Raw genomic sequence first — 16,265 nt, forward strand, 5'->3', positions numbered from 1 at the left:
TTTAAATTAATTTTTTATCAAGATATAATTGAACATTGTATTATTTTAGGTGTATAACATAATGATTTCATATACACATATAATTATATACGTAATATATAAATGACTGCCTGCTTCAACTTGCATTAATGTGACCGGGATGCCTTCTACCCCATTCTCTCATTGCCCCGTTCTTTCTCCCAAAGCCAAGGGGCCACCCTCATCGCCCCTCCCCCTCGCAGAGAGCTGCCTCCAGCTGCATCTATGGCCCTCAGGCCTGGCCTCAGCTGAAAGGGTTGCTTGCTCGTTGTCACACTCAGGCAGGGCCCTCCAGGGAGCAAGAGAGTAAGTGCCATCCCTGACACGGTCAGCAATGGCTGCTAAGCAGGAGAACAGCTGAGTGTCCCAGGGGAGCCCAGAGGGCTTTCCTGTTTTGGTTACATCCTGGCCCCCAGGGAGTGACCGCGCTAGCTGTGGGCTGGGGTGGATGCTTGTGGATGGTGAGTGTGTTGGGACTGACTGTTTGGGAAAACACCGCAGGCTGTCTGCGGCCTGCGCAGCTGGTGCAGAGGGAGGCAGAGAACACACAGCGCGTTTGTTTATTTATTGATCTAGCCCACTGACCTGCTCCACGGGGGCTGAGCTGACTCAAGTCGCACATATCCTGTGCACAGCAGTCAGCTGTTCCCCAGCTCAGAGAGGCTGCAAGGTGGGGTGTGGGGAAGTTCAACCCTGTGAATGAACGCACAGTTCTGTACGGCTGGGTGAGAAGGGGTGCTGCTTGGGTCCCAAACTACGTGCAGTCAGTCCCACAGGCCCTGGACTCGTGGGGCTGGCCCCCTTCAGCTGAACTGCACAGGGGGTTCTCTAGCACCCAGAGGCCTCCATGGGCCCCATGGAAGCTCAGTGATCCTGAACAAAGCTTAAGGTGGGAGACCTTGCAGACTGCATGGTGGGTGCCTGCTGGCACTGCTGCCCTTCCTCTGGTGGTACTACCAGCCTCTGTCCACAGGGTTGCGTGAGGCTGACCTCACCGCCTCCTAACGGGAGAGGAAGGTGTGTGATCCCGACCTGGCACCCCCCGGCCACTGTAATTACCTCAGGGAAGGCATATGACTCAAATGGGTCAGTTGGAAGCAATCCTGGGATCTGTGTTGAAGGAGAAGCACTTTCTTTGGTGGACCCTCTGAAGGGTGCCTAGAAATACTGTCACCATGAGAGAATGGTTCAAGTAAAGTAGAGAACAGAGCAGAGAGGTGGCGCAAGTGAGTCTCAGGTCCCAAGGATGTTTCCAAGAGCCTGGATCCAGCCATGCCTGAAGTTAGACTCACCCTGGGCTTTTTAGTGATGTGAGTCAACATACGTCCCTTTTGGCTTACGCCAGTTCGAAGTGGGTTTATTTCCCTTGCAACTCAAATGTGCCTAACAAAAGGAAGGGGTCACTAGCTCAGCATTATAGAGGGCCCTAGGCATCATCTTTAACCTGGAAAACTTTAGAGCCCCAGGCTCCCTCTTCCCCAAACCTACATGCCAACACACACATGGCACAGCCAAGAGCACTGTTTCTCACATGCAACAGGCACAGGCAGTCCCAGAGCAGGAAGGCACATGCAGACGCAGGGACCTGCTCCAAACAGCGAACAGGGAAGAAAACTCCAAGGCAGACACCTTGACGCCAGCTGATGGCATACAAGTCCCCCAGGGTCCGGCGGCGGCCCACGGGCCGGGGCAAAGACCAGTACCTCCATGAGACTGGACGGGCAGCAGCATGTGGAGGCGAAGGGCAGAAGGCAGAGGTGAGAAGAAAGTCCTTCTTGTGTCTCCAGGCAAAAAAGGCACCAAGCACATGTTCTCACTTAGGAGCAATTATTTCTGAGTCTATGCCAAAGCCAGGTGTCTCAGAAGGACCAAGTTCCTGAGTATTAACCTTGAACTTGAGTGAAGAGGCATCCAGCAGATACAATTCTATTCCTGGCATGATTATAGAGAGGCCCTAAGAGAAGTGCTTATGGCAGGGGGAAGAAAAACGTACACATCCTTAGGAAAATGTGGTCTCTCTCCCATCTTCTAGCTGTGTGACCCTGGGCAAGTGTCTCTACCTTTCTGAGCCTGCTTTCTCATCTGTAAAATGGGGATAATAATCAGACCTTTATGGTGGCATGCCTGTGGCAGTCATCATTAATTGTCTAAGAGAGCTGTGGTTTCCATGCAGTACACCACTGCTCCTTAATCTGAGTGGATTCTGTAGTATCTCCATGGTAGCCCAGCTCCTGCTGGGCCTCACAAACAAAGCAAACCAATAGATGCTTTACTCTGACGTCTGTTGGCCACTAAATGCAAAACCACATACAATTATTTTGCTAACCTTTGAGCATAGAAATATCCGCCTTCTTCTCACCCTCTTATCCAATACATATATATTTAAGTGGCTTTGTGCTTTCTCAAAACAGTTAACTAAAAGCCCCAAATATTCAACCCTAGGCAAGACACAGCTATATGATAACAACTGTCCCTAGTTATTATTTTAGGTTTCCTGCCAAGTTCTTTGCGTGTGGGATCTCATTTAATTAAAAAAAAAAATCCCATGATGTAGACTTCCCCATTTCCATTTTTAAACGAGGTGGCTGAGTTGCAGAGAGGTTAAGTTGCTGGCCAAGTTCACTCAGCCAATAAGTGGTGCAGCTGATTCAAATTCAGGTCTGTCTGACTTCAAAACTCTTCGGTTTATGAGCTAAGATGAACTCATACTCTAATTTTAGGAATTCTTGGCTGGGGGGGGTGCGGAGGGGGGCGGGGAGTCAGTTGGGCCTTAGAATTTCTGACACGCAGGAGCCACCCTTCAGGACACCTGTAGGTAAAGTTCTCTGGGAAACGGAAGCGTGTGTGTGGTGAGTGGAGGGAGTCCTGACTCCTGGTCAGGGCCATTAAACCAACAGAGAAAGCACAGATCTTTACAGGTGGCTTCAGATGTCTTGCAAATGAGCTGGAAGCAGCCTCGGCATCTTGGCTATGAGAATAATTCAAGGGAGGAAAAGTGACGTGTTGACAGCGAACAGGCTGGGGCCTCCTGGGCTCCCAGGGAGGTGTCAAGGGCCCCGCTCTGGCCAGGTTCACCCAGGTTGGCTCCCAAAGGACTTTAAGAAAGGGCCCGCCAGTGCTGACCCCATGGCCTGGCTTCGTGTCCAGGGGCTCCAGAGCCCAAACCAGCAAAAGCAACTGACACATGGAGGCAGAGGCGAATGGCAGATACTGGGTGAGGAGGCCCTCCCAAGGGCGACAGCTGGCACAGGTCTCCCCAGCAAGCCCGAGGCTCGAGCTGCTGCCTACCTTCCTCAGGCTGGAGAGAAAATTCATCCTGCACACCATCCTGTCCTTCGAGGCAGGTCGCGGGGACCCAGCCTTGCTCTTCAGCGGTGCTGACGAACCACCAACCTGGGAAAAGGAGGGTGCAGACTGACGTTAGTCAGGTCAGGTGTGAGATCTGGGCGTCAGAATATAGTAACACATTCAGCCACTGTATTAGTCACTGCTCAGCGTAAGGCTAGTTGGTGACACACAACTAGCCATGTTAGCTGACCACTAACTGCTAAAGACGGGCTAACGAGAAACCGCTCCTGAGCACGGACAGAAAAAAAAGGGGATCCTAATGGTGAGTGTAAAGAACGCAGCGAGCTTCACTAAGGTGCGTGAGGCGCTCATCAGTTTACTGCTTTGTCTCATATCATCTTCACGTTACCATCCCCCCTGCACAGGTGACGCAACGGAGGCTCCACCAGGTGACCGACTTGTCCTCACACTGAAGCCAGCACCCTAGTAACTTGTGTGATTTTGTATCTGTTCACGTCAAGGTCAACCTGGCTGCAGAGGTAACTGTTTGAGGCCTTTCCCCCAGACTCAGGTCTTCCGTCTTTAGAGAAAAGAGCTTATGACGGGCAGAGTAAGAACCCATCAGAGACGTCGGGTTCTCACCACTGGAACCTATGAATATGTTATGTGGCAAAGGGGAAAGAAGGTTGCAGATGGGATTGAGGTTGCTAACCAGCTGGCCTTCAGACAGGGAGATGATCCTGGATTGTCCAGTTGGGCCAATGTAATGGCCAGGGCCCTTACATATGGAAGAGGGAGGCAGAAGAGTCAGGGGCAGATCTGGCTATGGAAGCAAGAGAATGTGCAGCACTGCTGGCTCTGAAGACGGAGGAAGGGACCGTCATACATACACACACATACACAGGCACACTGCTTGATTGTGTTCACTTTACCGCTTGTGGCAGGTAGTGCATTTTTTTACAAATTGAAGGTAAGACTCTCCACCAGCAAAAAAAAACAACTCGCTGAAGGCTCATGATGGTTGGTATTTTTTAACAATATTCTTAACCTAAGGTATGTGTACTTTTTAAAGACATAATGCTACTGCACATTTAATGGACGATAGTATCATGTAAACGTAACTTTTATCTGCACTGGGAAAGCAAAAGCTTCCTGTGGCTCGCTGTATTGCAGTATTTGCTTCATTGCACTGGTCTAGAACCAAACCCGCTATATCTCTGAGGTCTGCCTGTATGCACGCACGTGTGTGAGCGTGTCTGTGTGCATGCACGTGTGTGTGTGTGTGTGTGTGTGTATACAATTATCAAGAAGGAGACATACCAACCTGACAGAGGGGCTACCTGGGGTTGAGAAAGGGGACTGGGGTTAAAGCCAGTGGAAAAAACAGGTTTTAACTTAATCATTAGTGCTTTAAGAATAATGTATCCATGTAGTACTTGGGTAAGTAAAAAATATATATAATTAAAAATAAATGTTGCCAATTTGTTGGCCACTTGAGGATTTGACTATCCAGCCTTTTCTCCCCTCTGGACACTCCAGGCTGGTCCCCAATACCCCCTCTGGCTCCTCCCCTTCTCCTGCAACTTCCCTCGGTGGACCCCATGGGGAGTCCAGGGGAGTGGGTGCTCCTTCCTTTCGTCCCCACCAAGCGTCCTAGCCACACCCAGAACCTGCAAATACTCATTCCCAGGAATCTGAGGTTGCATGGCCCTGGGACCAGCTGGAATTGGTTTGGAATTCAAGCTCCGAAATGTGCTGGGAGATCTTGGATGGGGTCCCGGTTTCTTTAGCTGTGAAGCAGGGATAACAATTGGTACACCGAGTACTTAAGGACTTTTGGTTGGCTAGTCCTGACCTCCTGACTAATGGGAACACCGCCCACATGCTGCTGGACACACGGCGTTTCCTGTTTGTTGGACCTTAACTAGCCAGTGTGGTATCAGAGACTGGCCCTCTAATATGAGCCAGTGTCACATTTTAGCCACAACAAAGCCAGTGGGTTTATGCCACGCTTTCCTGGAAGGGGATTCACTCATCCCCTGCTCCCTGCACTTCGCTTTCCAAAGCAGCCAATGGCTGCTTTGTGCCTAGGGCAAAAGACAGGAAACCCATATTTTTGAGCACCTACTGTGTGCTTGGCACAGGTTTAGGCATTCCCGCTAGAGTATGTCCTTTAATCCTTATAACAGCCCTTTGGAGGGGAAGCTTGCTTCATTTTGCAGATGAGAGACTTGATGGTCAGGGAGAAGAAACAACCTAGACTGCTGAGAAACGGAGAGTTCAGGTGGAAACCCAGGCTATGTGACTCGATTGTACCAAATTCTGTCCCGGTCCTGGCCAGTGTATGTGCCCAGTCCACACGAGAGCCCACAGCTGGTAGAACCTTTGTGAAGACTCCCATGGTAATCCCAAGAAAATCAACAGGGCACATTTCCAATGAATGCTGGCCTTCGTGTCTCTGGATGCTTTGAAACCAGAGGAATGTTCATGAAATGTGAACCTTAGAACAAATTGGTAACATCTAACCCAACAAGCTGCTGGTGAGTTGTAACCAAATGGGGACAGCTTTCTAGGAGGCCATCAGCTGGATCTGTAGAAACCGACCGGCTTGGATTGGCTACTGTAGTTTCTGCGTTCCCAAGTGTTTCCTACGCTAGGGGCTTGGTGGGAGCGTTGGGCAGGGACAGAGGTGATCTAGGTCCCTACCTGACTCGTTCTTCTCGATGATGTCCACCACCTGCCCCACACTAAGGCTGATCTCTGAGCTCTCCTGCTTCTGGTAGTCTGCCACCACCACATACTGCTCCAGGACCATGGGGTCCACCGAGGTCAGGTCACTCCCTGTGGGTACAAAACACTATGTCTCATCCGGCCACCACCCATCCATGGAGGAGCAGGAGCCAGGGGAGTAGGGTGGGTCAGGAGGACATTCCAAATAGAGAACATAGGTGTTATAGGACTTGTCTCAAGGTCACCTCATCCGTTCATTCTTTCATTCACTTGCTCACTCAACCACCAATATTAGCCAAGTGCCTGTCCTGTGCAGGCACGGTGCTGGGTACTGGAGGTGCAGAGGTGATTAAGACATCGTACTTGCCCTGAAGCAGACAGACTAGTGGGCAAGTTCATTCATTCGTATCGATCTATCTACCCACCCATCCATCAGCCATTATTCACCCATCCATCCAAATACCCATCCATGCATCCAACAAAACGTACATTTACGCATCTAAGCAAATATCCATCCATCTATCCATGCATTCCATTCACCAACCCTTCATCCATCCCAAATCCCTCATCCATTAATTCATGAAGTCACCAGTGATGTTCCAGACACCTTCTTAGGTGCTAGGGGTACTCAAGTGAATGAAACAGATTACGACTCCCGGCCTCAAGTAACCTAATCTAGTTGGGAAGACAGGCACATACACAAGTATATACGATCAGTAAGTTTACCAGGAAAAAAAAAAGGATTCATTTTTGATAGATGTATTTCTTGAAACAGCCAGGCTGCTGGACAAAGAATGAACGGAAAAGGGCATGCTACATTAAATGGGTGATCAGCAAGACCTCCCTAAGGAGGTGACAGGAAGCAGAGACCCAAGAGACAGGAGTCATGAGGAGAATGGAGAAAGAACAGTGCGGGCAGACTGAGCAGCGACAGGGCGCAGAGCCTTCCAAGATCTGGAAGGAGGGCAGGGTGGCTGAACCAGCAGTGAGGGAGAGTGGTCCTGTGTGAAGTCACACATGTAGGCCTGGGTCAGAGCAGGCGGGACCTGCTAGGCCAACGAGAAGTTTGGTTTGTTTTTAAACCCTGAAGTAGAAAGCCACTACAGGGCTTTACACAGGGAATGGCGAGTGAAGGTATCCATCTTTAAAAAGGTAATTCTGGCTGCCACATGGAAAACGGATTCGAGGCTGGAAAGAAAGAAAGCAGGAGACCAGATGGAGGTCATGGAGCTGTCAGGCAAGAAATGATGGTGGCTTTGGACCAGGGCGGGGGCAGTAGGGGGAGGAGCCCCAGGAGAAATGTTTCCACAGGACGCAGTGTGGATGGTGCCCCCCTGAGTTGTGTGGCTCTGGTTAAGTACTAAGACACACCTGGTCAATAAATAACAAGATAGATATGGGTAATGTAAAGAGACATCTGAGTTCAAACACTCCAAAGAGAAGGGGACAGTGCTTTCAGAGCGGCAGGCTGACTGTGTGGGAGGGCAGAAGAGATTTGCGGCCGTAGGACCCTGCTTTTCTGAAAGCCCTAATTCAAAGTATTCCTTATGGTTTCCATCAACAACGGAAATATCCAGGAAACCCCACATTTCTGTACCAAATGCCCTCAGTAGTGGAGGGATGGGTGCGGGCTGGCGCACACTGAGGCGATTTTGTGCATCTTTCCCCAGCTCTCTTGGCTGGCATCTTGGTGGCTGGAAATTGACCATGGCGGGAGCATTTATCCCATGGAAGTTGGCCAATGCTACAAAGCAGGGCTGTCCACCAGGGAGCTGGTTGTGAAGTATTTCCCAGCACACCACTGTGCTCCAGCCTCTGACATCCGGAAGCAGCACAAGAGCCCTTTGTTAGAAGCAGGCACTGTGGATTTTGGATGTGGAAAACCAGAACTGTGCACGATAGCCACGTGAAGGGTCACTACTGTCTTTTCTACCACACGGAGACTACTTCCCACGTCTTGCTCACCTTTGCATTCCCTGCGGCCCTAGAGCACTACCAAGCACACAGTAGGTGCTTAATAAACATTGAATGAATAACTATGTCTGTCTTGTTCACTCAGCACTTAGCACTGACACTCAATGGACATTTGTGAGATGAAAGAACAAAGGATGAATGGAAACTTCTAGAAACTCCATTTCTGCACCAACTTTCCTAACCAAGCTGCCAAGAGGATTTGGGATAACTATGAGCAGTGACAGAGATAGGGACTCACTCTGAACAAGACAGGAAGCCAGGAAATAAAGAGCGCAGGGAGTAGAGTTTAGGAATCTGGGCTGGCATACAGCATCGCCTCTAAGACTCGCTCAGGGGCCAGGCCCGAGTCTTGACTATAGTTCCGCCATTAAGTACATGGGGTTGCTTTTGCAGCCCCAGTTCTTCCGGAGCATGCTGCCTCCATTTCACCCCCAGAACTGAATTTATCAAAACCAGGAATGCCAGGATGCCAACTAGGCCTCCGGGCATTTAGCTGTTAGGTGGAGACACCTGCTGGTGGCCTGTGATACTGCAGCAAAGCTCTACAACGCAGTCACAGCAAAGCCTCAAAGCTGATGCCGGCAGCTCAATTCTGGGAGCTGCAGGCGGGAAAGCAAAGTATTCCTAAGTAAGGAATGTCGCTTTGTGGTCTAGCAGGAAATGAGAGGAGGAAACGGTCAGCAGAAAGGAGGAGATTCAACAGTGAAAGGGTGATTTTATCACTGAAAGAGCTATAAAATATTCTCAAGAAGCAAGTGCCTAATCTACCCTAGAATCTCCCATTTGGGCACATCTTTATTCATGATGACAGGTCTTGAAATTTTAAAATAACTGCTATGGATGGAACTGCGTCCCTCCCAAATTCATCTGTTGTAGCCCAAACCCCTGTGAGGGTATCGGGAGGGGGGGGCCTTCTGGAGGTGATAAGGTTCGATGAGGTCATGAGGGTGGAGCCCCCATAAGGGGATTCGTGTCTTTACAGGAAGAGACACCAGGGAGCTTGTTCTCTGTCTCTGCCATGTGAGGACATAGAGAAGGCAGCAATCCTCAAGCCAGGAAGAGGGCCCTCACCAGGGCACAATCACGCTGGCAAGCTGCACTTGGACTTCCAGCCTCCATACCCATGAGAAAGTAAGTTTCTGTTGTTTAAGCCTCTCAGTCTACAGTATTTTGTTCTAGCAGCCGGAGCAGACCAATACAACGAGTAATGGCAAAACGGAATTTTCTTTCCAGAAATCCATTAGTCTGCCAGTCTAGCTCAAAGAGTCAGTAAATGAAAATATACTTCAATACGTAAAGGGCAGAAAAATTAGGAAGAAAGGTGCTCCTTTAATATAATTACAGGACCTGTTAAATTTTGGTGGGAGGATTTTTTTTTTCCCCTGCAGGATGAACAGACATTAGCCAAAGTCTGAAGGAGCCAGCCAGCGAGCCATGACTGGGAAATTCTAGAGACAAATAAACCTTCTCCAACTCGGAATTCTCGCACAGAAATCTCAGGGCTTGGCTGTCACCTTAAAGCCCTTTCAAATTCAACCAGTAAGGCTGGTTCTAACATAAAGGAAGTGTTCACAGGTCAACTAAAAAAATAAGGTTCATCCCAGCATGGGTTCTTCGTCTGCATGAAGAAAGATGCTATTTTCCATCCAGCTAAACTAAAAATAAATCCGTCCCCCATCATTGCAGGTGAATGATGTAACCGTCGTTGCCACAAATTAGAGCTTCTTCTCTCTTTTCCAGACCAGTCCCCTCATCAAGCCTGTCTGACCGGACACTTTGGTTTCACAAACCAGAGCTGTCTCTTTCCTCTCTGCTTCCCACCCATACCCTCCAGGAAAGTCTCTGCACACTCAAGCCAGAAACTCTGTGACCAGCCCACGTGGCCGCTCTGCTCTTTTCTAAGAAACATATTATTATGCTCGGGGTTCAAGGGCTATTTGCAGCTCTAACAGGATACCATGGTTCTGGCCAGTGCCTATTAAACAAGAAAGCAGAGCTGTAAACAGACTGTTTGGGAAGAGGTCAGAGTGTATTCCAGACGCCGGACCTTGGGGCAAAGAGATCCAGTTCTTCTCCAATCTTCCTTGCAAGGATGGCCTTGGAGCCTGTACAGCCAACCACAGGCCTTGTACTGAGGACTAAAGCTGCTGAAATTGGAATTGCATGCTGCACATTCTGGGCACTGTTCTAAGTGGTTTATACGCATTATTACAAATTCTACAATAATTCCTGTAAGGTAGATTACTACTCTTACCCCCGTTCTACAGATGAAGAAACTGAGGCCCCCTTTTTTACTTCTGAGGCCCCCTTTTTTACTTCTGGGATCTCTGTTTGGCCCCTCTTCCCCCATCCTTATCAACCCCCTCAAATTTCTTGGAGTCCTACATAAACAAAAGAACTTAGAATTCTGGAAGCTTTGAAGACCGTTGGCTCCAGGTGGGGTACAGGCCAGGGCCTTTGCAGATGTGAGGTATGATCTTGGGTCAGAGGAAGAAAAAGTCGGGTGACTGTGAATCTAAGTTTATGAACCCCAGGCCTGTGAGAACTCAACCATTCCTCAGCGCGTACCCAAATGCCACCTTCTCTTTTTCCACGATTGTTCTTCTTAGAAGAGTGTGCTATGCAGAGAATGGAAAGAGCGTTAGGAAGGAAGAGAACTTTGAGGACAGTGGAAGTGAGTATGGAACTGCTTGAAATAGGAGGTGTTATTGCCCAGAACAGTGGCTGACTGAAGGAAGTACAGGGCCTGGGCCTAGAGCTGAGGATGGTAAATGGATTGGGCCCAAATCTCCTGCACAGTCCTATCTCCTTGCCCGTGTGCTGCCCCCTCAGCCTCGAATGGCCTTCGCTGTGGGAAAGCTCCTGCTCCCCTTCAAGACTCAGGGGCCCTCCTTTTTGACCCCTCCCTGACACCTGAGAAAAATGCTCTTAGTTCTGAGTTACCACCTTCCTTTGTCTAAAGCAGAATCAAGTATGTAATACCCTTCAGGGTGGTTAGGAAGCTGTCTCTCTTCCCTGCCCCTCCAAGGCGTTCTCAGGTCTCATCCACTTTGTTGTTCTTTAGGTATAGCATGAAATTATTTCCAATCCTTCCTTTTGGGGAACAGGATGGGGTACCTGTTCCCCAAAAGGATTGATTTGGGGTACCAACCAATCAATCCAGCATCCATCCATCCATCTACCCATCCATCCACTCACCCACCCATCTATCCATCCATCCACCCATCCATCCAGCATCCATCCATCCACCCATCCATCCATCCATCCACCCACCCACCCATCCATCCATCCACCCACCCACCCACCCACCCATCCATCCATCCACCCACCCATCCATCCATCCATCCACCCACATGGCCGCATACTCAGGGTGGAGCCCACGGCCTGGTGCATCAAAGCAGCTCAGCAGAGGTATGCTAAACATTAAATGAAAAGGAGAAAAGGGAAAATATTCTTACCAGATTTCTTTTTCCCAACATGCTCCCTGTATAGGAAAGAATGAGGGTGGGAAAGAGTGATGAGTCAGTAGGTGTTGCATATTGACACGAGTTATTCTGATAGGGAATTGAGATTCTCTAGCCCACGACATCCTTAGTCAATGACTAAAATCCAAGCCAGCGCCAGGGACCCAGACTCCTTAAAAAATAATGAATTCCTCTTTGTTCTCTCCTTTTGCTGGTAAGTGCTCTGGCGCCCTGGGGACCAGCTCTCCATTCTATTTGTAGAGTAGGGGACCCTGGTGGGGAGCTAATGGGTTTGGGGCAGGCAGTCTGAAAGCAAGTTAGGTCCCCACACTGCACTGAGCCTGATGCCCACCTCGCCAGGCCCAGCGGAGGCCCTGTCCCACTTCTTGGGGTCCTAAGACATGGAGCAGAAAGCACTTGATGGTAAGTGGTAAGTGGAACACACTAAAACTGGGATATTTGGGGAATGAAGGCATTCGGAGGAGCTGACGCACTGCTGGGGGAAGGGAGAGCTTCTGGACATCCTGTGACTTTGACCTTGTATGAGAACAAGCATCTCCACGTGGTGCTCACTCCTTCCGGAGACTTATGACAATCACACAGACCAATTGGCTTCTCTGTTACCGTCTGTGAAAGATTGCAAAACCCAAACATCTTGGCCCTGACAGCCAAGGAGCTGTGAAAACTGGCCATGAACCTACTGTGTGCCAGGCACTGCACCAAGCACAGCACACACGTTATCTACCCAAGCCTCCGCATGACTGTTATTCCCATGCAAGTGAAGATATGGACTCTCCTGGAAAGTATCAGAGTAAAACTCTAGCTCCGGGAAACTGAGCAAAAATCCTTTGAATTATCAAATGTAACACGCAAGGGGTGGTGGGGGTGCCACCGTGATATCAGCCCCAAACTCAGAAAATTCCCTGTTGACCGCATCCTAATTCTCCCACCCATTATTTCATTTCAGCCTCCCTGTAACCCCATGATGTGGGTGGGATAGGTGACGTGATCTCATTCCACAGACACAGCAACTGAGGCCGACAGGGAGGGAGGTGATCACGTGCCCAGGGGAACAGCTGGCTGCTTGGCCAGCAGACTATAAACCTCCTGGCAGCACAGACTGCGCCTGTCGCTTCATCCCCGTGCTCCCTGAGTCCAGCACGGTGCCTGGCACCTGGCAGGCCCCCGACACCCAAGGGCTGGATGGGTGAACAATGCCCCAGGTCTAGGATTCCTGGTCCCGTGGTCCTGCTACCAGCCCAAGCCAACCGGCCAGCAAGCGGGGAAAGTTCTGCTGCGGTCACCAGTGTGACAAAGCCACCCCCGACATCTTGACTTCTCTCAAGGGCTGGCTGCTGCCCTGTATACCCCCGTGTCCTTCCTGAATGAAGATACTCTTCACAGGCCCAGCAGCTGCCCCTGGCCTGGCTCTGTCCCATGTTGGTCAGCTGGTCTGATGCTTACTCAGAGGCTGGGAACCCATGTCACTCACCCTTGCCAGCAGGAGGCCAAAGATAGCCTGCCATTAACATTCGGAAGGGGCTCCAGGGCCAAGGTTCTTCACCTCGGGCCCCTGGCTGGGATGGAGCACAGCCACGGACCTCCTGAAACTGGGGGCATTTTTCTGGGGAGAAGGAAGCAGCTTTTTATTGAATTCTCCCAGTGGTTCACGATCCCCCAAAGCGAAGGTCTCTGGGACACTGAGATGATGTAGAAGAAAACCTAGCTGTCACTGAGCCCTGAGCCCAAGGTGAGTCCCTCAGGCAGGGGGTCGGGTCCCTCCTTCTGCCAGAAGGACACTAAGTGAGGTTTCTAGGGCACCTGTCTTGCACTCCTCTACACACATTCTCATTGGATTCCCAAGCAGTGCTGAGAGGGAGGTGTTAGTAGACCCACCTCACAAAAGATGAGACTGAGGCACAAAAAGCAACCTGCCCAAGCCCACCCCGCATGAAAGCAGTCAAGCCATCCTCCCCGCCGAGGGTCTATCAACGGGACATCTCGACCAATTTGGGGAGTAAAACAGCTACTGTTGAGTGTTCAGAAAGAAAAAATACCAGACACCGCTTTTGAGCCTTTGGCAAGTTCCTGGAATTTTTACTTATGGCAGCCTTTCACTCCTCACTGCACCACTAAGGCGTCCCGCTAGTTCCATTTCATAGGAGGAAATCAAGGCCCAGGGGTGAAGTAACGGAGGTCCAAGGCTACGCAGCCCACGAGTGGTGCAGGTGGCATTTGAACCCCAATTGCAAACCCAGGCTCTTTCCCCTAACCCGGGTCATTCCTCGTGTGGGAGGCACACACGCGGGCTGCAGAGAGCTTAGGCTGAGACTCAGGCAAACCTGGGGAAAATTCACCTCCACCTCTTCCAAACTGTGGGACCTTGAGCGAATGTCTTTCATTATTCTGAGTTTCAGTTTCCTCATCTATCAAACAGGAATGACAGTTCATTACCTGGCAGTTTCATGAGAGAATGAAGTGGCAACTGAAGACAATAAGCTCCAGTCTTTGATTCACCTAGGAATTAGCATGGAAGCGGGAGTTGGCATTCTAACTCTGGAAGCCCAGGGGGACGGGAGACCAAAGTGCTCTGAGAGAGAGTATTTTACCCTGTCTTGTTACGTCGATAAAAACTGGGGAATGTTTACCAGACACAAATGCTAAAGACATCAAGAACAGACACATTAGTCAGGATGGGCCAGGGGCCCAATATTATCAAATTTATACTTATCATGCATGCATCTTGTTTTTTGTTTTTAAGAAACTGTCTTGTCTCATGGGTCAGCAAAACATTCTCTTACGAGGTTCGCATTCAAAGGTTTACTGTTCCTTATGGAATGTCTTCCTGACTTTCAAAGCCACTTGTCTGTGTGCTGGTCTGAGGAGCTAGGTTCACTACGTGCTTGTCATAGGAAACGGTTTTTATGGGAATATGTTTATTGCAGGAAGTTAAGTTTACTCATCGGTGTGGTAGTTAAACCATTAGTGCTGAGTGATCAACTCACTATCTGTGACCTCTGGAACTGAGTCCGCGTGCCATGGCCTGTGTATGCATAAATGGCCTGATTCCACTTGCTGAAGCCCTTTGATGCTTCCTCCTTGCAGGGCTACTTTTAAAAATCAGCTTTGTGATTTCGACAGATTCATTTCCAAAACGCAACGTGAGTCTTTCTAGCTTGACATATGCAAAGTGCTTAGCACACTGTAACTGTTTTACAAACATTAGCCTGGGTTTTTACAGCTGTTTGGGGCACTAGGTCAGGCTCAGAGCTCAGAGGGGCGGTTCCCACTTGTGTAACAGAGCCTGGCCGGCGCTTTTTGGCCCTTCCTGACAGGTGCCGGCTCATGCAACTGTGACCCCCAGGACACTGTGTCAGTGTTTCATGCCAGCAGGGCTGTTGGCACCATCAGCTCTTGGTGTGTAAAGGCCGGCACACTGCACGTTGAGAATCTGGGACGTGCACTGAGCAGCTGGACATATGCCCCAGCAGACATGTGCAGGGAGAAGCGAGCGGGAGGCAGGGGCTGCGAAGGGCATTCAGGACAGCCTGCCGAGCAGCCTCCAACCCTGGCACTGGCACTCACTGGTGATGGGACCTGGAGCAGGTCTCGGTCACTCTTTCGCTCACGTTTCTAATCATCCCAAGCACATCTGCCTTGGTGCCTGCCTCGGGGGGTGTCTCCTCTATTCCAACACTACGTGCCGTGGAAGCGAGGCTGTTAGGGGTTCCCGGCGTGCACTCACCAGCTTCCTGGACCTGTCAAACTCGACTGTTGTAACCCACCTAAGTGACCATGAAGGCTACACAAAGTGAGGCCCAGTGGGGCTCACTCAATGGAATCCACGTTAATTTTTCCTTTGCTTTCCTCCAGTTCTTTCTGGAGCTGGCTGGCTGGACAGGAGGGAGGGCAGCGAGGGCACACGCAGGTGAGCTCCACAAACCAACTTACTCTTTGGGGGGATTCAGGTCCTCGGGTCTTGTCTCAAAGAACTGCAGCACCTCATCACACTGAGAGATATAGGGGGGCAGCTGGATCAGGGCCTGGAGAAGAGACACAGGTGAGTCCAAAGGAAGGAAAGGTGTGTCAGAACTGCTATCAGCCAGGGTTTCTCCAACTTGTGCAGGCAGCAGAATCACTGGGTGTTGTTAGAACACAGATGCTGGATCCCACCTCCAGATTTTCTGATTCAAGTCTGCAGTGCGGCCTGAGACTGTGCATTTCCAACAAGTTCCCCGGTGCTGCTGCTGCTGCTGGTTTGGTGACTGCACGTGCGCACGCGCGCGTGCGCGCATACACACACACACACACACACACACACGCAGTGTGTATATACACATTTATATTACAGGCATATCTGGACAAAAACATACATACTTAGACAAAACAATAAATTGTGAACTTCATGCCATGTCATCATTCTGCTACCTAACCATCTATGCTGAACAATGGGTGTCTACTGTACAGACGTGTCACACCTTAGTCAACTAGCTGCCCACTGATAAACATTTAGGTTGTTTCTGGTGTGCCTGAACATATGTCCTAACTCATGGATCTGAAGTGTTAAAGTGAAGGGACTGTTTTATAATTTGGATAGAGGTTAGTTTCCAGGTTAATGAGGTTGAAACATCAGGACCTCCCACTGCCCAAGGCCATCGGCTCATCAGTTAAAGAAGCCTCAACTGTCTCTGCCATGAGGAGGATAAGGAGGTGGGCGGGGGGGACAGGGTGGGACTAGGCATTTTTGTGCCGATTTATCTACCAACAAGTATTCATTCAATGATTCAGTGG

At 50.0% G+C, this 16,265-nt stretch overlaps 1 protein-coding gene across 2 annotated transcripts in view; it reads right to left on the reverse strand.

Moving 5' to 3' along the window:
- The window catches only part of SH3PXD2B (SH3 and PX domains 2B), an 86,293-nt gene that overhangs the window by 16,412 nt on the left and 53,616 nt on the right, over positions 1–16,265 (reverse strand). Inside the window, exons 5-9 of one of the 2 annotated variants that reach the window (XM_081035504.1) lie at positions 15,426–15,517; positions 11,469–11,494; positions 6,013–6,147; positions 3,307–3,411; positions 1,648–1,731 (exon numbers count right to left, since the gene is read on the reverse strand). In XM_081035504.1, coding sequence (XP_080891630.1) covers positions 1,648–1,731; positions 3,307–3,411; positions 6,013–6,147; positions 11,469–11,494; positions 15,426–15,517 — 442 coding nt within the window. The remainder of the gene's footprint in view (positions 1–1,647; positions 1,732–3,306; positions 3,412–6,012; positions 6,148–11,468; positions 11,495–15,425; positions 15,518–16,265) is intronic. The other variant, XM_081035505.1, reaches the window with a different exon arrangement.

The sequence above is a fragment of the Rhinolophus hipposideros genome, assembly GCF_964194185.1.
Source record: "Rhinolophus hipposideros genome assembly, chromosome: 23".
NCBI lineage: Eukaryota > Metazoa > Chordata > Mammalia > Chiroptera > Rhinolophidae > Rhinolophus > Rhinolophus hipposideros.